The 27,487-nt window shown below is 46.7% G+C and overlaps 1 protein-coding gene across 1 annotated transcript in view; it reads left to right on the top strand.

Moving 5' to 3' along the window:
- The window catches only part of COLEC10 (collectin subfamily member 10), a 30,087-nt gene extending 18,843 nt beyond the window's left edge, over window positions 1-11,244 (top strand). Inside the window, exons 3-6 of the mRNA XM_060243278.1 lie at window positions 1,472-1,543; window positions 5,015-5,068; window positions 10,026-10,121; window positions 10,698-11,244. Of these exons, the coding sequence (XP_060099261.1) occupies window positions 1,472-1,543; window positions 5,015-5,068; window positions 10,026-10,121; window positions 10,698-11,089 (614 nt within the window). The 3' untranslated portion in view covers window positions 11,090-11,244. The remainder of the gene's footprint in view (window positions 1-1,471; window positions 1,544-5,014; window positions 5,069-10,025; window positions 10,122-10,697) is intronic.
- Window positions 11,245-27,487: the final 16,243 nt, after the last annotated feature.

The raw sequence follows: 27,487 nt of genomic DNA, 5'->3' as shown, positions 1-27,487 counted from the left end.
TCTAGAAATGGAGTTCCTGATATAATAAAGTATTGTTAGTTTTCAAATATAAAGAGGCTCTGTGAAACTTTTGTTTCTTGGTTGCGCACACACACACATACACTGTTGTGTGAAAGGCTTGGGCACTCTGCCAACCCTACATCCCAACAAAGTTCTCAGGCCAGGGAACAATAAAGTGCAAAAATCGACCTTCAGAATATAATCCTATAATAGATTTGAAACCAAGGATAAAACGTGATTAGCTAAAAAAGCATAATAGCCTGTCAAAACCAATGCAACAAGAAAAACAAAGTGAATGCTGTAAAGAAGGTACTGCCCCCAAAACAAAGACAGAAGATGGAGAAGTCACATGTGACCAAATAAACCAAGATAATTGATCAAAGGCAAAAAAAAAATTAACCCAGGGAAAGACTGGGAGCCAGATGAATGAGAGAAGGGAGATCATTCTACAAACCAGAAGCTACCACAAAAAAGGCCCCCAGAAAGTGAGGCAGATACTAAGGAAGGGCTGTGGCTCAGAGGAAGCCTCTGCTTGGCATGCAGAAGTTCCCAGGTTCAGTCCCCAGCATTTCCAGTTAGGGTTGCCAGGTCTGTGTTGGAAAATACCTGGAGACTTTGGGGGTAGAGTCAGGAGAGGGCAGGGTTTGGGGATGAGAGGAGCCTCAGCATGGTACAATGCCATAGAGTCCACCCTTCAAAGCAGCCATTTTCTCCAGGGGAGCTGATCTCTCCCAGCTGGAGATCACTTATAAAATTGGGAGATCTCCAGGCCCTGCCTGGAGACTGACAACCCTATTTCCAGTCAAAATGAGCAGGGAGGAGGTGATGTGAAAGACCTCTGCCCGAGCCCCTGGAGAGCTGCTGCCAGTCTGAGTAGACAATACTGATCTCCATGGGCTGAGGGTCTGATTCAGTATAAGGCAACTTCATGTGATCATGTGACCCTCCATGTGGGTTCTAGGATTATTTAGATAATCTCCTAGGATTAAAAATGATACCCAGACTACAGAGCTCAGTTCCCCTGGAGCAAATAGCTGCACTGGAGTCTCGACTCGAAGGCATTATACCTGCTGAGACCCCTCTCCTGAAACCACACCCTCCCCTGGCCCCATCCCCTAATCTCCAGGGATTTCCCAACCCAGAATTGGCAGCCTGAGCGCATACGGAAGGGTTTGGATAGATGATTTGTTGCTAGGCAGGCACAGATGGGAGCAAATGATCTTTCAAGCAGGTTCCCATATAATTTGCCCATAGCTATCACTATCTGTCCTCTCACCCCCAAATACTATGATGTGGCATCTTTGGTTATTGAATCTTGGCTGTGTTCATTTTTTCCCCTTGAGACAAGATAGTACAGCATTGGGTGTTTGGACAAATCACAGATTAAAAAGCCTAAGAAAGGAACTGATATAGTTAAATGGTTTTCTGGGAACGAACAAAACATGCATTCTCCTCTGTGTTGGCTTTCCAGGAAGCAAAGGAGTAGCTGGAGATACTGGTGACCAGGGACCAATGGGTAAAATTGGACCAATTGGCAGAAAAGGTATGTTTTCTTTTATCCTTAGTCACACCAGGTGCCTTTTGAATGTGTCATAAAGCACAGAACTAAATGTGGAATATCTGCTGTTGATGCTGCCTATTGTGTATGAGGACCAAAGTGAAGACTACTATGGGTGTTCCTGCCTGGCTCATTGGAGCCATAAGGACTGAGCTTGGGAACAATGGGCAGTAGGATCCAAATCCCTGCTGCCCTGCTCCAATCACGAGCCCCCTGCTGGTTTGAATGATCCAATAATGTGCTTGCACAGGAACCCTGAGGTGTATATAGTTGGCCCCATTGGCCCAGTTCTCCAGCCTTAGAGTGCAGCCCTATACTATGCTATATTTAAAAAAGAGCGATGATCGCCACCACCTTGCTTCTTCCTTGTGTTAAACCCACTATATTATACTGCCCAAAACGAATGCTTGTTATTTCCACTGCAAAAGTATTCAAAAAGAGCAACGTTCCAGCATCGCCTTAAAGACTAACAAAATTTGTGGCAGGGGATGAGCTTTGGACTCTTGCTCTTTTCTACTGCTACAGACGGACGAATGCAGCCAGCTACCCATCGATCTGCCAAAAGTATTGTGATTTTAAATGAATATTTTGCATACACTTTAATCTGAGGTGTATCCACTGTCCATGTGAAACAGAAAGCAGAAAATAATGATTTTAACGTAGAAGATACGGAAGGGATCCAAGATAAACTACAGTTTAAAAAAAAAATCCTGAGTTTCTAGAAGCTTCAACATGACATCTGCAAAAGGTCTCAGTCAGGGGTGGAATTCTAGCAGGAGCTCCTTTGCATATTAGGCCAAACACCCCTGATGTATCCAATCTTCCAAGAGCTTACAAAAAAGAGCCTTGTAAGCTCCTGGGGGATTGGCTATATCAGGGGTGTGTGGCCTAATATGCAAAGGAGCTCTTGCTAGAATTCCATCCCTGGTCTCAGTTCTGTTTTCAGGTGGGTACGGGTAGCCATGTTGGTCTGAAGCAACAGAACAAAGTTGGAGACGAGCGGCACCCTTAAGACCAACAAAGTCTAATTCTGGATATAAGCTTTTGTGCATGGGCACACTTCTTCAGAATGGACACGAAAGCCAATGCCCAGAATTAAACTTTATCAGTCTTAAAGGTGCCACTGGATTCAAACTTTGTTTCAGTTCTATCTGCTTTGTAACACTAATATAGCTTTTGGCCACTAGATGGAAACAAAGAAGTATTCACAGTACTACAGAATGAAACTTACATTTACTTAGTATCAGGGGGTTTTTGAGCAGGAATGCACAGGAACACAGTTCCTGATGGGTTGGTGTCAGGGGTGTGTCACCTATGAACATATGAACATATGCAGCTGCCTTATACTGAATCAGACCCTTGGTCCATCAAAGTCAGTATTGTCTTCTCAGACTGGCCGCGGCTCTCCAGGATCTCAAGCTGAGGTTTTTCACACCTATTTGCCTGGACCCTTTTTTTGGAGATGCCAGGGATTGAACCTGGGACCTTCTGCTTCCCAAGCAGATGCTCTACCACTGAGCCACCGTCCCTCACCTAATATGCAAATGAGTTCCTGCTGGGCTTTTTCTGCAAAAAAAGCTTTGCTTATTATTTTCAGTGTGGTGTAATGGTTAAGAGTGTCAGACTAGCATCTGGGAGACCCAGGTTTGAATCCCCACTTGTGCCATGGAAGTTCACTGGGTGACCTTGGGCCAGTCACGCTCTCTCAGCCTAACCCACCTCACAGGACACCTTACAAGACAAAATGGAGGAGAAGAGAAACAAGGTATGCTGCAGAGAAGCACAGGGTCCAAATTAAGTAAAACAAACAAGCAGGCAAGCAAATAAATATTTTAACAACAATATCATGAGATGACTTAAACCAGAAACAACCATAAGTGGAATGATGAAAGACACTGTAAAAACAGCTCAGCATATACCAGGCCTCAGATTTATGGGAGCTCACAGAAGCGCAGCTCCTGAACCTTTCTGAGAGTTCCCCCTCTTCCTCCCCACCTACCCTGTCCATTGAATAGTAGATGCAGCTGCATAACAATCCCTGGATTAGCAGAGCGGGCAGCCAGCCACCAGGAGCTTTGCCACACCCCCAGCAGCCCTCATTAACCCCTGGAGAAACCCACGCCACCCTTTCTCCACTTCTTATGTGTTTTTGGGCGGTGGGTAGCTTGCTGGCCTTTTTACTGGAGAGGGGGCAGCCCAGGAGAGCCCCAAGTGAGCAATGCCTGCTTGAGTTGGTTTCATCTCTGGCCAGCCCAAGCAAGCCTCACTCACCCAGGACTCTCCTTTCTTGCATTGGGTTGCTTATGGCTGGGGGGGGGGGGGGCATATGCTAATGAGTTATGCTAATGAGCTCTGCCACCCATTTTCCTACAAAACAAGCCCTGCAGAGTACTAAAGAAGAGCACAGAATTACATTCAGCAAGATAGAAACATGCTAACATAATTTAGCACCTCTCTACATTTTTAAAAGAGCCCCGTGGTGCAGAGTGGTAAAGCTGCAGTACTGCAGTCCTAAGCTCTGCTCACGACCTGAGTTCGATCCCCGGCAGAAGCTGAGTTTTCAGGTAGCCGGCTCCAGGTTGACTCAGCCTTCCATCCTTCTGAGGTTGGTAAAATGAGTACCCAGTTTGCTGGGGGGGAAAGTGTAGATGACTGGGGAAGGCAATGGCAAACCACCCCGTAAAAAGTCTGCTGTGAAAACGTTGTGAAAGCATCATCACTCCAGAGTCGAAAACGACTGGTGCTCGCACAGGGGACTACCTTTACCTTTACACATTTAAAACAAAGGAACAGGGCTGGTAGTGCAAAGTGCCATCAGGTCACAGCCGGCTTATGATGCCTTCTCACAGGGGTTTTCAACGCAAGAGACGTTCAGAGGTGGTTTCCCATTGCCTGCCTCTGCATAGCAACTCTGGAATTTCTTGGTGGTCTCCCAGCCAAAGACTAACCAGGGCTGATCCTACTTAGTTCCAGGGAGTTCCAGGCTCCTTTTGGCCACCAAGACTCTGAACTTTTAATGGGTAAGCTATTAAAGCAGGTACCTGAATGGAAACCCGAGTGTTTAATTTGGCACTTCTCCCCACGCAGCCTTCAGCCTCTCTCAATGAAGGAACTCTGGCTGTCAAGTCCCCTCTGGCCACCAGCAAGGGATTGGGGGCGGGGGGGGGGGGTGAAGAGTTGCCAACTCCAGGTTAGGAAACTCCTAGAGAGTTGGGGGTGGAGCCTGGGGAACGGCAGAGACATCAGTGGAGTACAATGCCAGATGTGGCCATTTTGTGGCATTTTCTCCAGGGGAACTGCTTTCTCTAATCTAGAAAGAAGCTATAATTCCCGGGGATCCTCAGCTCCCACCTGGAGGCCCGCATCCCCAGAGGAATGAACATCACCCTGAGGAGAACTCCTATTCTTGTCTGTGTGCACCTGCTGATATTTGAAAAAGCATTCTTCTTCTTTCAGGTGACAAAGGACTGAAGGGTTTTTCTGGCACTTCTGGAGTAAAGGGCAAAGCAGGTACATTTCATTGATACCTCCTCGGTCATTTGCGCTCTTAGCTGAGGCCAGCTTCTCTGATGTTCGGGCAACTGAGGTGCTCTGGACAGCCGACTCTTATAGGAAAGGGGGGGGGGTGAACCACTTTAGAGGGGAATGTCTACTTCTAGGGTTGCCAATCCCAAGGTGGGGGCAGGTATCCTCCGGTTTGGAGGCCCTCCCCCCGCTTTAGGGTCATCAGAAAGTGGGGGGAGGGAAATGTCTCCTGGGCACTCCACTATTCCCTATGAAGACCAATTCCCATAGGATATAATGGAGAATTGATTCACAGGTATCTGGGGCTCTGGGAAGGCTGTATTTTGTGGTAGAGGGACCAAATTTTCAGCATAGCATCTGGTGCCTCTCCTCAAAATATCCCCCAGGTTTCAAAAGGATTGGGCCAGGGGGTCCAATTCTATGAGCCCCAAAAGAAAGTGCCCCTATCCTTCATTATTTCCAATGGAGGGAAGGCATTTAAAAGGTGTGTGGTCCCTCTAAATGTGATGGCCAGAACTCCCTTTGGAGTTCAACTTTGCTTGTCACAGCCTTGCTTCTGGCTCCACCCACAAAGTCTCCTGGCTCCACCCCCAAAGTCCCCAGATATTTCTTGAATTGGACTCGGCAACCCTATCTACTTCGGATGCAAAGCATAGAACGAGCAGTCAACAAACTGGTCTCTTGGCCCAGCCACCATCTTCACATGATGCAAGCTGATTTTGTATGTATTTACCAGTACTTCCTAGTAAGTCGCACTATGCTCAGCAGGACTGGACTTCTGCGCTTCTGCCCCAAATAGGGTTGCAGGTGGCCAGTTCCAGGTTGGGAGGTTCCTGCAGATTTGGAGGGGAAGCCTGAAGAGAGCAGGGTTTAAGGAGGAGGACCTCAGTGAGGTTTAATGACATAGAGCAGGGGTGGCCAAACTTGTTTAACATAAGAGCCACATAGGATAAATAGATGTTTGAGAAAAGGAAGGAAGGAAGGAAGGAAGGAAGGAAGGAAGGAAGGAAGGAAGGAAGGAAGGAAGGAAGGAAGGAAGGAAGGAAGGAAGGAAGGAAGGAAGGAGGGAGGGAGGGAGGGAAGGAAGGAAGGAAGGAAGGAAGGAAGGAAGGAAGGAAGGAAGGAAGGAAGGAAGGAAGGAAGGAAGGAAGGAAGGAAGGAAGGAAGGAAGGAAGGAAGGAAAATAGATGGAAGAGGGGAGAGGGGGAAAGAAAGCAACTTTAACTTTAAATGCATTTTTATCAGACAGACACCATTATAGGTATGTCAAAGGTACATTAAAAGTTAAAAGTTTAAAAATGCAGTGAAATAAACAAAATACATCAGTTAATAGCTTCCCTAGTTCAAATTGCAAGCTGAAGGAAACAGGCGACATTAGAGGTTATAAGAGGGTTATAACCAGAAAGTAACTGCTGGATCAACTCTGTCAGGAAGGCCATGCCATGTACAAAAAAGGGAATTCAAAAAAACTTTCCTGGAACTTAATATAATGTAAAGTGGACATTTTTGTCTTTTCCCCAAGAAGTTCAGTGTGATTCTTTCCCCTCTCGATTGTATTCTCACAACAGGCAAGCCTCGCCTGATACTCTAACCACTGTGCATCACTGGGCCCATCTAGCAGTTAAGTGTATTAGTGGCTACTACCATGGTGGCTGAGGGAACCTCCACATTCAGAGGCACTAAGCCTCTGAATCCCAGAGCCTCGAGGTAACATCAGGGGAAGGCCTCAGGCTCTATGCCAGGGGTGGCCAAACAGTGGCTTGGGAGCCACATGTGGCTCTTTCACACATATTGGGTGACTCCTGAAACCCCCACCACCCTGCTGGCCAACTTAGAGAAGGCATTTTTCTCTTTAAATCACTTCCCTAAGCCAAGCCAGCCAGCAGCTTGGAGAATGCATTTAAAATTAAAATTGCTTTCTTACCACCTCTCTCTCCCTCTCTCATCTATTTGCTTTCCTTCCTTCCTTCCTTCCTTCCTTCCTTCCTTCCTTCCTTCCTTCCTTCCTTCCTTCTCCTTCCTTCCTTCCTTCCTTCCTTCCATCTGACGTTCATGTCTTGCAGCTCTCAAAGATCTGATGTTCATTCTATGTGGCTCTTATGTTAAGCAAGTTTGGCCACTTCTGCTCTATGCCCTGTTCTTGGCCCTCCAGACAAACTGGCTGGCTGCTGTGTAAGGCACGATGCTGTAATAGAAGGACCACTGGTCTGATCCAGCAGGGCTCCTCTTATGTTCTTATCAGGGGAAGGTCTTGGCCTCCATGCCCCGTTGTTGGCCCTCCAGAGGAACTGGTTGGCCACTGGATGAAACAGGATGCTGGAACAGGACAATTGGCCTGATCCAGCAGAGATCTTCTTATGTTCCTAAGGGTTCCCCAGTTCCTGTGTGTGTGTGTCCTCTGGCACAGAATCGCATTAAAATGTGTACATATATCACATATGGAATACAAACAAAATCAAGGATGTAAACATATGAAACTGCCTTATACTGAGGCATAGCTCTAATAGTTTCAGAGGACAGCCATTTTGGTCGGTAGTAGAGTAGTTAGAGTTGACTCCAGTAACACCTCAAAGGCCAAGATTTTCAGGATATAAGATTTTGAGAGTCAACGCTTTGACTTTCGATAGCTTACGCCCTGAAAATCTTGTTCGTCTCTAAGGTGCAATCAGCCTCAAATTTAACTGTATAATTCTAATAGGACTTTTTTTTGTAGCAGGAACTCCTTTGCATATTAGACTACACCACCTCCCCCCCCCCACCCCCCTTGATGTAGCCAGTCCTCCTGGAGCTTGCAGGGCTCTTAGTACAGGGCCTACTGTAAGCTTTTGGAGGATTGGCTACATCAGGGGTGTGTGGCTGAATATGCAAAGCAGTTCCTGCTACAAAAAGAAAAAGCCCTGGTAATAGTAACTCGGCAACATTTCAGATTTCCAGGAAACCAACTGTTAGCCTAATTGAATAGTGATATTAAAAAAAAAAAAAAAGATTCCGGGCTTAAATTCTATTTCTGTTTTCCTAAAAGTACTGAGCTTAAAAATAAGTCATGTTTTAATGGGTTGTCTAAAGGGTCTTAATCATTATAAAATACATATTTACAGTCTCACTAAAGAGGAGTAAATACTAAGCAAACAAAGGATTTTGCGCGTCTAATCCCTTCCTTCAACAGGGGAATTTACAAGAGATCCGCAATACATGATGGGGGTTTTGCCAGAGCCAAACAGAATGCAGCGCCAGGTCACATGACTGTAAATGGCAAGCTCCTGTCTGCTCCATCTGAAGCTCACTACCAGCGCCCCAGTTGGGTGTATCAGCCCATAGCAAATTTGCAATAAGCACTCTGTGTTCACTGTGAGCGCTTTTAATAGCAATGTACTGAGATCCAAAATAGACAAGACACTGGCTGGGTGACAGTGATTGAAATAGTTCTTCTGCTTGGTGATGTACATAAATGCCATCAAGATACAACTGACTTGCAGCCACCCCAGCAAAGGGCTTTCGTGGCGAGCAAGAATCGGAGGTGTTTTGCCATTGCCTTCCTTGGGTTTCCCCCATCCAAGTATGAACCCTCCTTAGCTTCTGAGATCTCATAAGCCACATGTGGCACTTCCACACATATTGTGTGGCTCTCAAAGCCCTGACCACTCCATCAACCAGCTTGGAGAAGGCATTTCTCTCTTTAAATCACTTCTCCAAATCATTGGCTTGGAGAATGCACTTAAAGAGCTGCACTGGCTTCCTGTTGTGTTCCGAGTTTGTTTCAAGGAGTTGGTACTGACCTTTAAAGCCTTTTATGGTCAGGGACCTGTCTATCTGTGGGACCACCTTTCTCCGTATATTCCCCAGAGAGCACTGCGTTCAGGGACGAAAAATCTACTGTGCATCCCAGGACCAAAAGAAGCCAGGTTGCGTATGGCACGAACCAGGGCTTTCTCGGTGGCAGTGCCAGAACTCTGGAATACTCTCCCGGAGACCATAAGGGCCCTGTGGGATCTGCCTACGTTCTGCAGGGCCTGTAAGACCGAATTGTTCTGACAGGCCTTCGATATCTGAGAGAGAGCTGCCACTGGACATCATATAGAGCACCAAGTAGAGTACTGGTGGTCACCACCGAATTTTCAGAACCGCCTATATTGTACTGTATTAATACAGCACCATGAAATGGTTTTAAATAATTTAAATATGTAATTATGTTTTATATTAGGGTTTGTAGAATCTTTCGGGCTCAAGTGCTGTGTTCTACTGGAGAAAGGTTTTTTACTACTTTCTCCAGTAGAACACGGCACTTGAGCCCGAAAGATTCTACAAACCCTAATGATGTTACCAGCCGTGAAAACCTGAAATCTTTGATATGTTTTATATGTTTATTGGTTTTAATGGTAGTAATGTAATGTTGTGAGCCGCCCTGAGTCCGCTTGTGGAGAAGGCGGGATATAAGCTTAATGTAATAAATAATAAAGTTGCTTTCTTACCACCTCTCTCTCCCTATTCCCTCATCTACTTGTTTTCCTTCCTTCCTTCTTTCCTTCCTTTCTTGTGGCTGTCAAACATCTGACATTAATTCTATGTGGCTCTTACATTAAGCAAGTTTAGCCACCCCTGGGCGAAACCATGTCACCTCACTTCTTCTTCTGCAGTTATTAGCCTGGAACCTTTTGGAATGTAGGAAGCCAAAGAACATTTAATGCAAACAATACCTTGCCCATTTCTTAGCTCCACTGAGTCTCTTTGAATATGGGCCTCTTTCAGTATTAGTTTAATTTGTCCAACGCCTTTTTAAGCATTGTAAACAAAAGATGGCAGCAATTATTCCAGGAACCTCTTAACAAACATTATTATCTCAATCAGTCCTTCTTTATATGCTATATTTTAGCTTCACTTTAAGCAGCTTTGTACATTTTATGCACCACAGAAGTCAATCTGCATTTTACCCATATCGAGTTAGGTGCCGTCTGCGATTGTGGGAGATATCGCAAGGTTGTCGGACAACTGGATATTACTGTCGCTCGACTCAAGTCATCCATGAAATTTGTTAAAAATGGTACGTTAATGCGTCCTGTTTTCTAAATTGCCTTTCGTTGCTAGTGTCCTTGTCTTCTGCCACAACATGTACTATAATGCAATTTCACTGCATCTGCTTTCTGAGGATCAGAGTCCCAATGCTTGGGAAGTAATGATGCTGTCATCTTCAGAGCAATGTCAGGGCTAAGTCTGATGTGGTCTGTTCATTTCTGGGCACTGTTTAAAAAAAAGGTGGTTATAAACTGGGAAGAAAAATGCATCAGCTGTAAGCGTGAAGAGGGCAAACACTCAGGACTATTTTTGTAGCAGGAACTCCTTTGCATATTAGGCCATACACACCCTGATGTAGCCAATCCTCCCAGAGCTTGCAGTAGGCCCTGTACTGAGAGCCCTGTAAGCTCTTGGAGGATTGGCTACATCAGGGGGTGTGGCCTAATAGGCAAAGGAGTTCCTGCTACAAAAAAGCCCTGCTGATAGCTGTCATTCACAAATAAATGTGAGGCTGTCTCTTCCCCCATGCTCTACCACAACAGTGAACTTCTCAGAAAGGCTATTTGTTGACATTTTAGAATGCTTCTCATATCTCTTTCCCAAGTGTTGGCAGGAATCAGGGAAACGGAAGAGAAATATTACTACATCGTGCAAGAGGAGAAGAGCTACAGAGAGGCTGTTACGCACTGCAGGATCCGAGATGGGATCCTGGCGATGCCGAAGGATGAGGCCGCCAACGCAGTCATCTCCGATTACATCTCCAAGAGCGGCCTTTTCCGAGTCTTCATTGGAGTGAATGACCTGGACCGGGAAGGGCACTTTATGTACGCTGACCGGACACCGTTGCAGAACTACAGCAACTGGAAGGAAGGGGAGCCCGATGACGCCACCGGACAGGAAGACTGCGTGGAAATGCTTAGCACGGGCAAGTGGAATGATACGGAATGCCATCTGACTATGTTCTTTGTCTGTGAATTCCCAAAGAAGAGAAAGTAGGCATCTGCAGGTGCCCAGGGGCGCCCTATGCGGGCACTCTGTTTGATCAGCTTTAGAGTCCAGAGTAATGACTTCATGATAGCAGTATAATTGTATGCTACAATCCTAAGCCATGTGACTTGCGTATGAATAAAAGTTTTACTGGTGCAGCTTAAGTCCTTTCCCTTGTCACTTGCGCCAAGTCCCTGAATTAAGTCTCTGTCACTTTCAAGCTTCTAGTCCCCATTATTGACTCCCCCTTCATCTCTCCTCTCTTCAGTCTGCACATTCTCATTTAAAATAGTCACATCCCTGAGTATAGACAACCACTGGCCAATGCATTTAGGCCAAGAGTCACAAGGAAAAGAGGTAATCTGTGGTGGTAATAAATCTCACCCCCCCCCCCTTTTCTTTTCACCATCCAGTCACAACCAATGTGTGGTGATCCCTGTAGGGGTTTCAGGGCAAACTATGTCCAGAGGTGGTTTGCCATTGCCTGCCTCTGCATCACAAGCTTGGCATTTGTTGCAGGTCTCCCATCCAAGTACTAGCCCTGCTTAGTTTCCAAGATCAGATGAGATCAGGCTAGCCTGGGCTATCCAGGTCAGGCAGCCATCCTCAGAATACTTACAGTCAGTTCCTCAGCAGATTGACTTGGAAGCACATCCCATTGAGTTGAGTTAAAATGTACTTCTTAGTATGATAATGCTTAGCAATGCTTTCTTAATAGAAAAAGCCCAGCAGGAATCAATATGCATGTTAGGCCACACACCCCTGACATCACCATTGTTTCACACAGGACTTTTTTTGTAGAAAAAGCACAGCAGGAACTTATTTGCATATTAAGCCACACCCCTGATGCCAAGCCAGCTGGAACTGCGTTCCTGTGCATCCCTGCTCAAAAAAAGCCCTGATGCTCAGCACTGATATGACACTTTCGGTATCTGAAGTGCTTATTTGAAATGCATCCAACAGCACTGTACAGTATATTAGTAAGTGCTGTCCAGTTGCAGCTGATTTCTGACCACCCCAGCAAGGGACTTTGAAGGCAAGTGAGAAGCAGAGGTGGTTTGCCACTGCCTTCCTCTGCAGAGTCTTCCTTGGTGGTCTCCCATCCAAATATGAACCCTACTGAGCTCCTGAGATCTGACGAAATCAAGCTATATCATACCATTCCACATCTTCCATACAGTAAGCCAGAACACTGTTCCAGCCGGCTTGGTGTCAGGGGGTGTGGCCTAATATGCATATGAATTCCCACTGGGCTTTTTCTATTAAAAAGCCCCATGTGGAACAATGGTGACACCAGGGGGTGTGGCCTAATATGCAAATGAATCCCTGCTGGGCTTTTTCTTAAAAAAAAATTCCCTGGTTAAGAGAGAGCATTAAGTTGCATAAGGAAAGGCCACCTAAGTGAGTCTATGGTAAAGTTAAAACTGAAAGTAGAGATTCCATTCACAGATTAATTTTCCATTATACCCTATGGGGACCAGTCTCCATAAGGTATAACAGAGAGCCCAGCCGATATTCAACTCCTCTCCCAGCTTTTTGATAACCCTGAAGTGGGGAGAGGGCCTCAAAACCAGGGGATCCCCTGCCCCCAGGTGAGGATTGACTACCCTAATGGTATCCCTACCTGGCCACCAACACAGGGTGAGGGGAAGGTTGTCAGGTCCAGGTGGAGAAACTCCTGGGGATTTGAAGATGGAGCCCGTGGAGAACAGACACCTCAGTGGGGTACAGTGCCATAGAGGCCACCCTCCAAAGCATCCATTTTCTCCAGGAGAACTGATCTCTGTAATAGAGTTGCTAATCCCCAGGTGGGGGCAGGGAATTCCCCAATTTGGAGGCCCTCCCCCCACTTCAGGGTCATCAGAAAGTGTGTGGGGGGGGAATGTCTACCCCCAATACCCATAGGATATAATGGAGACCGATTCCCATAGGATATAATGCAAAATTGATCTGTGGGTAACTGGGGCTCTTGAGGGGCTGTTTTTTGAGGTAGAGGCACCAAATTTTCAGCATAGCATTTTATGCCTCTCCTCAAAAGACCCCCTAAGTTTCAAAACGATTGGACCAGGGGATCAAATTCTAAGAGCCCCAAAAGAAGGCACCCCTATCCTTCATTATTCCAAATTGAGGAAAGGCATTTAAAAAGTGTACAGTCCCTTTAAATGTGATGACCAGAACTCCCTTCAGAGTTCAATTGTGCTTGTCACACCCTTGCTCCCAGCTCCACTCCCAAAGTGCCCAGATATTTCTTGAGTTGGACTTGGCAACCCTACTTGATAGTCTAGAGATGAGCTATAATCCCAGGGGATCCCCAGATCCCACCTGGAGGCTAGCATCCCTAATTGTTTAATGAATAATATGCCGTCATTGAATAGTGTGGCTGAATGTTCTTTTTTCAGTCAGCTAAACCAAGCTCTCTCATTCCTTTCTTCTCCCCATTCCAACTGGGGTGTGTCTGTGACAGGGGGGGAGGATATTATGGGCCTGCTCTTTGCTACTGAACATGCCATGGTGGGGAGGAAATGAAATAAAAAGACTTGAAGGACAGGTTAGTTTAGGAGACACCTGCTGAATCACAAGCTTCCTGGGATGGGTGTTCAGTACTCCCTGGAACTGAATAGCCAAATTAGCACTCTTTTTGTAGAGGCGTTCACCCAAAGGATAGCTCAAACTTGTGGTTAACAGCAACAAACAAAGGCCTAGTCCAATTATTTTCCAAGCTTAGTTGAAAAGACAACACCAGGGGTTTTTTGGTAGAAAAAGCTCAGCAGGAACTCATTTGCATATTAGGCCACACACCCTGGTGTCACCATTGTTTCACATAGGGCTTTTTTGTAGAAAAAGCCCAGCAGGAATTTGTTTACATATTAGGTCACACCCTCTGACATCAAGCCTGCCAGAACTGTGTTCCTGCCCAAAAAAAGCCCTGGACAACACCATGTGCGTGCAGAGGGGGGTGGGGGGTAGGACCAAGGATACCAACTTCCAAGTGGGGCCTGGAGATCTCCCAGCATTCCAACTGATCTACGGACTACGGATGTCAGTTCCCCAGGATAAAATGGCTACTTTGAAGGGGGGACTCTATGCCACTGTACTCTGATAAAGGCCCTCCCCTTCACAAAACTTCCCCAGCCCTGGCTCCACCCCAAAATCTCCAGGAACTTCCCTACCCAGAGCATAGGGTCACCAAGTCTGACTCAAGAAATATCTGGGGACTTTGGGGGTGGAGCCAGGTGACTTTGGGGTGGAGCCAGGAGCAAGGGTGGGGCAAGCACAGTTGAACTCCGAAGGGAGTTTTGGCCATCACATTTAAAGGGACACTGAGTCTGCTTCGGCAGGGAGAGCAGGATACAAATCAAATAAATAAATGCCTTCCCTCCATGTGGAATAATGAAGGATAGGGGCACCTTCTTTTGGGGCTCATAGAATTGGACCCCCCCCCCCCCCCCAGTTTAATCTTTTTGAAACTTGGTGGATATTTTGAGGAGCGTCACCAGATGCTATACTGAAAATTTGGTGCCTCTACCTCAAAAAACGCCCCCCAAGAGCTCCAGATACCCACAGATCAATTTTCCATTATACCTTATGGGAATTGTTCTCCACAGGGAATAATGGAGTGCTCAGCAGTCATTTCCCTCCCCTCCCCTGCTTTCTGATGACCCTGAAGTGGGGGGAAGGGCCTCCAAACTGGGGAATCCCCTGTCCCCACCTGGGGTTTCGCAGCTCTACTAGAGCATGCACCTTTGGTGGGGGCAGAGGACCAGGAAAAAAGGGGGAGAGAGAAATTATTAAAACATGGCCTGGTAGAAGCTGGAATCACTTATGGGGAGCGGCTACTTTGCTTGCAGAAGGTCTCAGGTTCTGTCTCCATCCTCTCCAGTTAAAAAGACCAGGCAGGTAATGTAAAAGACTTTTGACAGTCTGAGAAGAGTGCACGTAGAGTTGCCAACCCCCAGGTGGGGCCTGGAAATCTCCTGGAATCACAGCAGGTCTCTAGGCGCCAGAGATCGATTCCTCCTGAGAAAATGGCTGCTTTGGAGGGTGCACCCTATGGTGTTATTCCATCCCCAAGCTCCACCCCCACCCCCAAATCTCCAGGAATATGGTCACCTCTGAGAGGTGATATTATCACCATCTTCAAGTACTTGAAGGGCTGTCATCTAGAGGCTGGGGTGGAATTGTTTTCTGTGGCCCCAGAAGGTTGGTCCAGAACCAATGGGTTGAAATTAAATCAAAAGAGTTTCCGGCTCAACATTAGGAAGAACAACCTGACCGTTAGAGCGGTTCCTCAGTGGAACAGGCTTCCTCGGGAGGTGGTGGGCTCTCCTTCCTTGGAGGTTTTTCAACAGAGGCTAGATGACAGCAATGAAGATCCTGTGAATTTAGGGGGAGGTGTTCGTGAGTTTCCTGCATTGTGCAGGAGGTTGGACTAGATGACCCTGGAGGTCCCTTCCAACTCTATGATTCTATGAATTTCCCAACCCAGAGCTGGCAGCCTTACACTGACAATAGACTGAATGACTGCATTCAGTATAAGGCAGTTTCATGTGTGCCCTGACTCCTCCTGCATGTTTGCTCAGAGTGAGTCTGAGTTCAATAGGGTTTACCCTCCAAACAAGTGTACATAAGATTACACCCTTCGTTCACTACCTGAGGTCACAGCCAGCTGGCCTCACCATTGGGAATGGGTTACTCCTGTCCTGATCTACTTTCATTGGCTTCTTGTTTGTTTCACACTCTGCTCTAAGTTCTGGCTTTATCTAAGTTCTGGCCAGTTTGGTGTAGCGGTTAAGCAAGCAGACTCTTATCTGGGAGAACTGGGTTTGATTCCCCACTCTTCCACTTGCACCTGCTGGAATGGCCTTGGGTCAGCCATAGTTCTCACAGGAGTTGTCCTAGAAAGGGCAGCTGCTGTGAGAGCCCTATTAGCCCCACCCAACTCACAGGGTGTCTGTTGTGGGGGGAGAAGATATAGGAGATTGTAAGTCATTCTGAGTCTCTGGTTCAGGGAGAAGGGCAGGGTATAAATCTGCAATTCTTCTTCTTCTTCTTTAACCTTTAAGGCCCTAAATAACTTGAAGCCAAGATAATTGAAGGACATCTTTCTCCAGGTTGTATCTACCAGGGGTATCAAACATGCGGCCGGGGGGGCTGAATAAGGCCCCTGGAGGGCTCCTATTAGGCCCCTGAGCAACTGGCTGTCATCTGCTTCTTTCTCCCTCTCTTTTGCTTCCTTCTGCATTACAGCTTGCTTTGCCAGGCTTGTTCAGTTGCACAGGAGCTACAGAGCAAAATCTCTGTTTTCCCCCTTGGGGAGGAAGGGGGGGGGGAGGCAGAGCTTGCTTTGCCAGGTTCTCTCAATTGCACAGCAGAGCTACTGAGTCAAGTCTCTCTTCCTTCTATTGGCTGAGGCTCCTCTCCCTCCTGGTCCCCTGGGGAAAGAAGGAAAGAGTCAGAGCTTCTTTTGCCCAGTTGCCTGGATCCACTGGGAGAAATACAAAGAAAGCACCTTTAAGACCAACGAGTGCTAAAGTTTCAAGCATGTTTGAAGTTTTTTTTTTTAAAAAAAAATCTTTAATTGTGTTTGCTTGTGTCCTTTATAAAGTTTATATCTCTGCTACCTAATCTTCAATAGGTACACATATGGCCTGGCCCGGCCTGACATGGCCCGGCCCGGCCCAACAAGGTCTCATTTATGTCAGATTCGTCCCTCATAACAAAATGAGTTTGACACACCTGCACTATACCATAATATTCCAAATCTATACAATTCCACATCTTCCTGCCTTATAGTAAGGAGGCTAAAATGGGGCAGACTGGGAAGCTAGAATGACCCTGGAAAACAGCCCTGCCCCCTATTACAGAGAGAGGCAGAAAAAAAGGGATGCTGTGGTATTCTCCTTGGTTGCCTCCACAACTTCTGTCTACCATGACTCAGCTGTGCTATACAACACCCTTGCTGCACATGATTTTGACAGGTGGCACCCTTTTTGCCACTGGGTGTTGGTGTTGGTGGTGAAGGGAGGCACCCCCACCCTGGCTATTATCCCATTGGGAAAAATCTTGGTGACCATAATGGCCAGTCCACCCCAGAGCAGAGGAAGTGGGTGAGATTCGATGAACAAGTTGGCTGGATCCAAACCGAAGAGACGGTCAACATCAACAGCAAAAGGGAATACTGCTGCATGTTGACATGCAGTTGGTGTGTGGGATATGAAAACTGCAGGCTGCAGTGAAGCCATCTCTCCCCTTATCTGAAAATCTCCATGGCTAGCTCTGTGTCGCCTGCCTAATTCTGGGCTCATCCAGCCACACCTACCGCCTGCCATCCCTGCAATGTTTCCTCAGGATGATGTTTCACCACACACCTGGGAAGCCAGCATTTCCCTCTCTTATTTTCATTAACAGGGTGGAGTTTCTCATAAACTTGTACCATCTTGTTCTGCAGAGAATAATCTGGGTTCAGGAAGGAATATTAGCAAAGCGAATAAGAAACAAACATTGCCAAGAAAGATATGGGCGTGCACAGAGGCATGTCCCTTCTTTGAAGTATGATTCAGCAAGGCGCTTCAAGCTTGGGTTTAATTTAACACATTGGGCACAATTCTGCCCTTTAAAGTCCTGCAGATTTCATCGGGCAAGTGCAGCCCACCCTTACATCTTCTTCATTACAACCTCTGGGGTTTTAAAAGATAGTTCCTTGGATGGACCACACAGAGGCAATTTCAGCCCCACTGTCAGCCCCTCTGAGCTGAGAAGCCCTGTAGCGCCAGCTTGTAGCTCAGCAGGGGCCACTCTGTTTAGGGTTGCCATCCAGGGGGTATTGGAGGGGGGCATTCCGGAGGGGGGCAAGGATGTCGCATAGGGGATGCTCTGGGTTTTGGGCAAACTCTATGGTTAAACCAGGCTGAAACCATAGAGTTTGCCCAAAGACCAGAGTGTTCCCCATGTGATGTCCCTGACACGATTATGTCACTTCCAGGTGATGTTATCGAGCCTAGGATGTCATATGGAAAGATCCCTGTTTAGGGGAGGGGTTCTCCCCCAGGCCAGCTGGTCTGTGGCAGAGAGGTGCCCCTGAAACCGGGGGATCCCCTGCTGGGACCTGGGGACTGACAAGCCTAGCTCAGTTTGTCTGGCTCCAGGGCCATTTTGACTCCTCAGTCTCCTCCGGATACAGTTTATAACTAGCATAGAAGGGCGTTTTCACTTACGCAACTTAACAAGCCTCTCTTGCTCCACAAAGTAAAATCTGGTTATTGACGATGCAGAAAGGCCATCATTTGTAATGCACATGAGCCTTCCAGTGAAAGTAGGATCTGCACTTGCATTGTCAAGTGGTGTGAGCAACAGCCACTTTAAGCCTCATGCGTGAGAACATTTAAGACCCATTTATATTGAGAGGGCAATATATGTATGATTAGGAGCATACATACTTTGGGCCAATGAGGTCTCAGGGTTAGCAGGGGTTTTTTTGTAGCAGGAACTCCTTTGCATATTAGGCCACACCCCAATGATGTAGCCAATCCTCCAAGAGCTTACAGGGCTCTTAGTACAGGGCCTGCTGTAAGCTCCAAAAGAATAGGTTACATCTGGGATGTGACCTAATATGCAAAGGAGTTCCTGCTACACAAAAAAAATGCCCTGAGGGTTAGCATCCCTGAGCAGAAACTTGAGTTCAAATCTCCACTTGGCTGGGAAATTCAATAACCTTGAGCCATTCACCCTCTCAGCTTAATATACCTCAACAAGGCTTTTTTTGTAGCAGGAACTCCTTTGCATAGTAGACCACACACCCCTTGATGTAGCCAATCCTCCAAGAGTTTACAGGGCTCTTAGTACAAGGCCTACTGTAAACTCCAGGAGGATTGGCTACATCAGGGGTGTGTGGCCTAATACGCAAATGACTTCCTGCTACAAAAAAAAGCCCTGTGCCTCACAGGGTTGTTGGGAGGATCAAAATGGAGAGAGGGAGAATTGTACACTGTTCTGAGCTCCTGGGGACCAAAGGCAGGACAATGTAGGACACACAAACGCTGAAAACATTCTCATAGCTTCACGTTCTAACAGTCCCTGAGCCAGAACAGCGGTCTATCGACCGGGCACCCAGTAACTAGGACAGGAAGCTTTGATCAATAGGTTAAAGTTTTATTTGCTCAGTCATTAAGGGCCAGTGTTAACTCGGGAAGCTGAATTTTAATCAATTATGGCTAATCTTATTCAACCGAGAGCCAAAGGCGCATTTCATTCTATTACAGTTCTGGGAAATGAAGGATAATAACACACTGAAGACGGCCTATTTTGACCTAAATTTGGCTCATATGTTTCAGCAGTGATGTTGCTGGTTCTCAGGCGGCCGTTTCCAGCATTATGGTGTTGCCCTTATTCACTCAGCTGGGGCTCAGAAAAGCCTCCCTCGCTCGGCTCTCAACCTGCCAGGAGGAATGTCTAATGTTACAAGTTACAACTCCTTCCCTGTTGTGCATAACTTTTGTTCCCCTGTGAGAAGAGGCAAGCAAAGAAGAAGAAGAATGTGGAGGAACTGGCTTACCTTCTACCAAAAAAGGACCAGCTGAATAAAGAAAACCTGCTCTCTTCCTTTTGGTTTAAAGCCTCTTTGATCAAACACTACGGTTTAACAGTCCTGTTGACATCAGAGGAAACCCAAGAGAATGTATTGCATAAAACCTGCCAAGCCAGGTATGGGCCCAATCTCTGAAGTCTTATTGCAGTTTCAGCGTACATCTGATCGAGGAAACAACTTCTCTCGTCTTCAGCTTTCCCCATGTCTCCTGTGACCCGAGCTCACGTAGGTAGCATCTTTTTTCCAGGACAGAATGGATACCTTGCAACAGGGCCGCGTGATGGCTTTCGTGAGCCCGAGGCACCTTTGCCTTCATGGGCCCTTCCCACCATAATAATATCAATATTAAAAACTATTTTGATATAACTTTAAATACTTTTTGGATAAAACTTTAACCCCCCCTCCCCCCCCCCCCCCCCCCCCGTTTTCAGCAAAATTTAATAGATTTGTGTGGGCTGTAAACATTTCGATTTTTCTCTGATGTGAGAAAAAAAATTAAAACATTTTTTCCTTCTTATTTTAAAAGAAATTAAAACATTTTCGTGGGCCACTAAAAGTACCATGGGCCGTAGGCACTGTGCCTACTGGGCCTAACGGATAAGTTGGCTCTGCCTTGAATCTATCCATTCATCCATCCATCCATCCATCCACCCATGGCTTTTTTTGAAGCAGGAACTCCTTTGCATATTAGGCCACACAGCCCTGATGTAGCCAATCCTCCAAGAGCTTAAATTAGGCCCTATAAGAAAAGCCCTGTAAGCTCTTGGAGGCTTGGCTACATTAGGGTTGTAGCCTAATATGCAAAGGAGTTCCTGCTACAAAAAAAGCCCTGCTTCCACGCGTCCATCCATCCTTGGGTCTCGCTGGTGGCGGGTGGGAGGGAGTTTTCCAGGAGTGAGAGGGATTGCATAATATAGTGTCACATATATAACAGTTTGGGTGACATTGCTTGATGTGATATCCCTGACATGATGATGTCATGCAGAAGTGACAGCATCATGCTAGGGAAATCATGTGGCAACACTTATATTTTGGGCAACACTCCATGGTTACCAAAGCATTCTGCCCAAATACCAGAGGAGTCCCATGCAACATCCCTCGGATGATGATGTCACTTCCACATGAAGTCATCATGTTGGTGCTGTTGCATCGGGTGGCGGCTGTTGGGGGTGGGGCTTCCTCCCTCTTAGAAGATTTCGGCATGAGATTGGAAGGCCTATTTTTCTGTGCGTGTGTGCTTCCCAGTGCACCTGCAAAATGAAGCCCCACATGCGAGAGCCCCACTCACGGTAAGTGACTCACCCCGGATAAACTTTTCAAGTGTTTTCTTGGCAGCTGCTATAGGCTTATAAACAGGGCATGTCTTTGCAGGTACTGACCCACTGACCTTTGAAACTAGAAACCCAGAAAAAGGTTCAGTATCTAAAGTCCTAGCCCTAGTCACTCTACGATCTTTTTTAGCATGATGCTTCAAAGAGCTGCAGTAGATTTAGATGATGACGATGGTGTCTACATCCGCTATCGCACCGATGGCAGCCTGTTCAACCTGAGGCAACTAAAGGCCCACTCCAAGACAATGGAAAACCTTATCCGAGAGCTACTGTTTGCTGATGATGCTGCACTTGTCTCCCACTCGGTATCAGCTCTGCAGCATATGACGTCCTGCTTTGCAGAGGCTGCCAAGCTATTCGGCCTAGAAGTTAGTCTGAAGAAGACAGAAGTTCTCCACCAGCTTGCACCCCAGGAAGATTATCATCCTCCTTGTATTACTGTGGGTGAATCAGTTTTGAAGACAGTCCAGCAGTTCAGCTACCTGGGGTGCATCATCTCCTCAGACACCAAGATCGACAAGGAGATTGACAATAGGCTGGCAAAGGCAAACTGTGCATTTGGCCGACTGCATAAAAGAGTGTGGAGCAACAAGCATCTGAAAAAAGGCACAAAGATCAATGTTTACAAAGCGGTTGTGATGACAACCCTCATCTACGGCTCCAAATCGTGGGTTTTATACCGTCATCACCTGCGACTCCTTGACCGTTTTCATCAGCGCTGCCTTCGCACTATCCTCAACATCCACTGGAGTGACATTGTGACCAACACTGAAGTCCTCAAGCGGGCGGAGGTTACAAGCATCGAGGCATTGCTGTTGAAGACGCAGCTGTGCTGGGCAGGGCATATCTCCAGGATGGAAAACCACCGCCTTCCCAAGATTGCCCTGTATGGCGAACTTTCCACCGGCCATCGAAATAGAGGGGCACCAAAGAAGAGGTACAAGGACTCCTTGAAGAAATCCCTTGGTACCTGTTGCATGAACCATCACCAGTGGTCTGACCTAGCCTCAGATCGCAAAGCATGGAGGCACACCATCCACCAGGCTGTCTCTTCCTTTGAGTATGCATGCATAGCTGGTCTTGAGGACAAAAGGAGATTGAGGAAGAATCGCACTGCTACAGCACCAACCCCAGATCAGACTTTTCCCTGCAGCCACTGTGGCCGGACCTGCCTGTCCCGCATTGGTCTTGTCAGCCACCAGCGAGCCTGCAACAGACGTGGACTACTGCACCCTTCTTAAATCTTTGTTCGCGAAGTCCAGCCAAGAGAGAGAGAGTCACGCGCAAATGCACATGCACAACAGCTAGTGACCTTGGAGGGGGATGTACATGAAATGTCTATTCAGCTAGAGGTAGGGATGCCAGCCTCCAGGTGGAACCTAGAGATTTCCCAGTCATCTCCAAACTACAGAGGTCAGTTCCTCTGGAGAAAAAGGCTGATTTGGGGGGTGAACTTTGAGGCATTGTACCCCACTGAGGTCCTTGTTCTCCCCAGGCTAACCACCTCAGGCCCGAGAAATTACTCTTCCCTCAGAGATGACACACTCAACTGTAAGCTTGCTTCCATAAAGTGCCTATAATATAGTGGGGTGCCACAGGATTTAAAAGTGACTGAATGTCAGTGGCAGCACCACTGCCCACCCCCATTCTGTCGGTTCCCTTCTGCCTTCTTCCTACCTTGCTCCTAGAGACTGTATTTCCACGGGCAGAAGGGAACTTCTAGAAGCATTTCACTAGCCTGAGCTGGAAACTTCTCCAATGGGAAGTGGAAGGTGTAGAAGAGAAATCTGAGTGCACAGGGGTTGGGGTTGGGACTTGGCCCGATTGAGCTTTTTAAAAAGGCAGTTAGGGAGAGAAAGAGAGAGTGAGATTTTTGCTGAGGCAGGAGGAGAACAGGAACTATGAAGGAAATTGCTTTGGGCCGACCCTTGACACCTGAGTTCACCTGCCTCACCACCCAAGCTCACCCGCCGCCACCTGCAGACTGGAGAGAGAAGGAAAGCCAGGTGAGTGAGAGGAGGATTTCCTAGTGGTGTACCTCCTGGCGAAGAAGGTTCAGGCTGGCCCAGCGCGTGGGATGGGGGCATTGCAAATTTGAAAGGGGGCACAACCCTCAATGTCCCACCACTGGCCACGGCCCTGTTCCACCTCCAAATCTCCAGAAGTTTCCCAACCTGGTAGCCCCACCCCCATCCGCTGCTAGTGACCAGGGAGGCCTGGCAACCCCAGAGGGAGGAAAACTGCAAATGGAATGTACATAGGCATGCAGATCTCTCAGGCCAAATGCTATGCGTTGTGCCAGTATCACAGATTATGTCAATTTCCATCCAAGGTGTTCAGCAGTCAAACTTCCTGTGTCTGAATACAAGGATCAGCTGTGGACCCATCACCCATTCTGTTCAGTTTGCACCAAACAATTAAGTGCCTGCCAAACAGATTTGCATTGGTTTGGGGCAGCATGAGCCAGTTTGGTGTAGTGGTTAAGTGTGTGGACTTTTATCTGGGAGAACCAGGTTTGATTCCCCACTCCTCCACTTACAACTGCTAGAATAGTCTTGGGTCAGCCACAGCTATCGCAGGAGTTGTCCTTGAAAGGGCAGCTGCAGGGTGTCTGTTGTGGGGGGAGAAGATATAGGAGATTGTAAGCCACTCTGAGTCTCTGATTCAAAGAAAAGGGTGGGTATAAATCTGCAGTCGTCTTCTTCTTCTTCTTCGATATCCAAACTTGCATAACATAAGAGCAACACAGAATGTCAGATGTTTGAGAGCTGCAAGGCATGAATGTTAGATTTTGAGAGCAGGCAGGAAGGTATATAGATGGAGGAAGGGAGGGAAGGGAAGATAGAAAGCAACTTTAACTTTAAATTCATCCTCCAAGTTGCCGCTTGGCTTGGAGTCAGAGAGGTGATTTAAAGAGACAGATGCCTTCTCCAAGCCAGTCACCAAAGCGGTGGAGGCTTTGAGAGCTACACAATATAGGTGAAAGAGCCACATATAGGTGAAAGAGCCTGAGCTGCAGTTTGGCCACCCCTGTTTGAGGTTCTCCCCAAATAACTGAGCATATACCAAAAACACTTCCTCTTTCCTCTGGATGATGTGCTGCAGGTCATGGTTGCTGCCCGGTCAGTTCCAGTTTGGCAATCACCTGTAAGATTGCTATTTTTAGCAATATCCTGCTTATTCTCAGAAGTTCAGCAACTCACAGCTCACTCGCTCTTGGCTAGTCCTGTGGCCAGAAAGCTTTCTCCATCTCTGCTCTTCACTGTCATGTAAGTGAATTCCTGAATTGTGCAGGTCTGTTCTGTAAATCACTTGACTAACATTTTGAAGTGCACAACAGACCACAGTGGAGAAATATTCCTGATTCATGAGCCTTGGAACCAGCGTTCCTGTTGACACAACCTTTGGACGTTTAAAATGAGAGCACTGTATCGTTAACTTTGTTGTCCCCTATAACTCTTAATTCCTTTCAAGAACTGTTCATGCTGAACAGCTTTGTCCTTTGCCTTATACCTTGGCATGTGTATTGTTGTCAGGGGTCATTTCATAGAAAAAGAGGTGCCGGAGCTCATTAGCACAACTCATTTGCATATGCCACACACCCTGACAACACAGGAAAGTGTGATAAATTATATCAGCCCACCATCTACCTTAAAATGCTTCTTGCATTACAACTGTTGTAATAATAAACCATACTCCCATCATACTTTTAAAAATACTTTTTCCTATGTGCATTGCTAAACAGAGTTAAACCTTGAAACTGTGCTTAGGATGGCACTGTTGACTGCCCAAAGAAACTAAATCCCAGCTGCTATCAGATACATACAAATGGACTTTGATTTCAGCTTCAAGAATTGGAATTCAAGAATTGGAATTCTGAAATCCGAATCTGAATTTCAACTGATGTAAAACTGAAGAAAGTGAACAATTATTTATCTGGAGGGGGTGGGGAAGTACTTAAAAATGTTACTCCTTCTTTAAAATCTAAGGTCAGATTAATCAAAGAGAAAACCATCAAAAAATTTTAATAAACAAATGCAACTAAACTTAGTGTAGTCTAACTAAACTTGGCATTAGCATGCTGAACTAAAAAGCCTTAATTTTCACAAATGTCTTAAGCTGGAGTGCTCTTCATAAGGAGAATATGAGAAAGATTTTCAACACATTTGACATTTTGAAGAGCATCTATAAGTGGAGGATGCTTTAAGCTGCCCTGGGTGGCCATTGGGGAGAAAAGTAGGGTATGCGTGAAGTAAGCAAATGAATTCATACCTAACCTCCTTCTGCATAGTGCTATCATCATAGGGTGGCAGTCCTTTGTGGAAAACGATCAAAATACATAGTATTCCTTAGAGGATGGTGTGGAATTGTTTTCTGTGGCCCCAGAAGGTAGGACCAGAACCAATGGGTTGAAATTAAATCAAAAGAGTTTCTGCCTCAACATTAGGAAGAACTTCCTGACCGTTAGAGCGATTCCTCAGTGGAACAGGCTTCCTCAAGAGGTGGTGGGCTTTTCTTCCTTGGAGGTTTTTAAACAGAGGCTAGATGGCCATCTGACAGCAATGCGGATCCTGTGAATCTAGGGGGAGGTCTTTGTGAGTTTCCTGCATTGTGCAGGGGGTTGGACGAGATGACCCTGGAGGTCCCTTCCAACTCTATGATCCTTGGTTCATGCAGTTAGAAATTAAACGCTTAACCACATGTGACTAATCTTGCTTCCATGCACCTTTGGGAATTAAGCAATACAACATGATCCAGATGCATAAGGAAAATCACTCACAATTACACTGATAATTATTCTCTGTGGGGTGTGCAAAATAGGGTTGCCAACCTCAGGTGGTGGCTGGACATCTCCCACTGTTCCCACTGATCTACAGGCGACAGAGATCAGTTCACTTGGAGAAAATGATTGCTTTCAAAGTTAGACTCTATGGCATTATGCCTAAACTTCGCCCTCCTGAGGCTCCACCCCCCCCCCCCCAAATCTCCAGACATTTCCCAATACAGAGGTGGCAACCCTAATGCGAAATCTCAACACTAATGTTTGGTTAACATCAGGGCTTTTTTGATATAAAAAGCCCAGCAAGAGTTCATTTACATATTAGGCCACACCCCCTGATGCCAAGCCAGCCAGAACTGCGTTCCTGCTTTTAAAAAGCCCTGGTTAACATTAACTTTTTCTGTTGAATGGGTTGTGTGTTGCACAGACTAAAGAAGAAAGCTGGGAAGGCTGGATCTATAATTGTATTACTTCGGTGTTATATGACTCTAACTGCTGAATTTCAGTGGTGTATATTTGAAAACGAGCAGCTGTGGACTGTAGCACAGAAACATTAAGGGCCGCGTGCCCTGAGACGTCCCAGCTTCTCTGGGCTACATTTCTATCAAAAAGCAAGTGTGGTTCTGGCTTCACCACCCAGTTAGGATGGATTTACAGCTGCTGTGTGCAGTGCTACCCTAACACTGGTGGACAGCTGCTGCCTACCAGGGGAAACCTGTCTAATGACATTCCTCGCTTCCCTGTCTTCATAAAAGGCCTTGGACCTGACCACTGGCTATTATTATACCTGATAATGCGCTAAGACAATTTTTAAACCCCTCTGATCAAAGCGCTTTGTTTTCAGTATCTGGCCTAATCCATCCAAACAAACAGACCAAAACGAAAAAAAGCTGAATATTATCGTTTTCTTGACTTAAGAGCATTCCAACTGATTGATTTTAAGGATGCCCCCAAATTTGCCATTTGGGGAGACTGCCTTTACTTTGGCTCAGGACAGGCTCGCCGGTCTACACTAAAGCTTTTTTATGACTTCCATGTGGGGAAGGATCATAGGGTTGCCAACTCCCCTCTGGCCTAAAAGGGGATGGAGAGGTAGGATTGCCAGAGCTAGGCTGGGAAACTTTTGAAGATTCTGGGAATTTGGGATGGAGCCTGAGTGGACAGGGACCTCTGTGGAGTACAATGATACAGAGTCCACCCTCCAAAGCATCCATTTTCTCCAGGGGAACTATCCTCTATAGTCTGGAAATAAGGTATAATTCCAGGGGATCCCCAGGTCCCCCAGAGGCTATCCCTTATCATAATAATGGTGAATAAAATGCTCTTGGACACATACAGAATGCCCAGAGTTGGCTTCAGCTTTGGGGGAAGGGGGTGCTGCCTGGCATTGGGCTTTAGCTCTAGCAGGAGAGCTCACGTTAGAAGCCCTTGCCCCCCACCCCCGCCAAAGCTGAAACTTGGTAGGTTAGGGTGATGTGAGGGAATCAGTCTTGCTCTGATGGCATGATGTCACTTCTGGTGGGGCCCCGGGAAGTGGTGTCATCAAATGGAGACAACTCTAGGATTCCACTCAAATTGTTTCTTTCAGCATCACCAGGACTCAGATTCAGTGGGAGCTCACAGGAGCACAGCTCCTGAACCTTTCTGAGAGTTCCTCCTCCTCCTTCTGAGAGTTCCACCTCCTTGTCCACTAAATAGTATGTGCAGCTGCA

This window comes from Heteronotia binoei, chromosome 7 (genome assembly GCF_032191835.1).
Source record: "Heteronotia binoei isolate CCM8104 ecotype False Entrance Well chromosome 7, APGP_CSIRO_Hbin_v1, whole genome shotgun sequence".
In the NCBI taxonomy this organism is placed as follows: Eukaryota; Metazoa; Chordata; class Lepidosauria; order Squamata; family Gekkonidae; genus Heteronotia; species Heteronotia binoei.
This window is presented reverse-complemented; position numbering and strand designations above follow the sequence as displayed.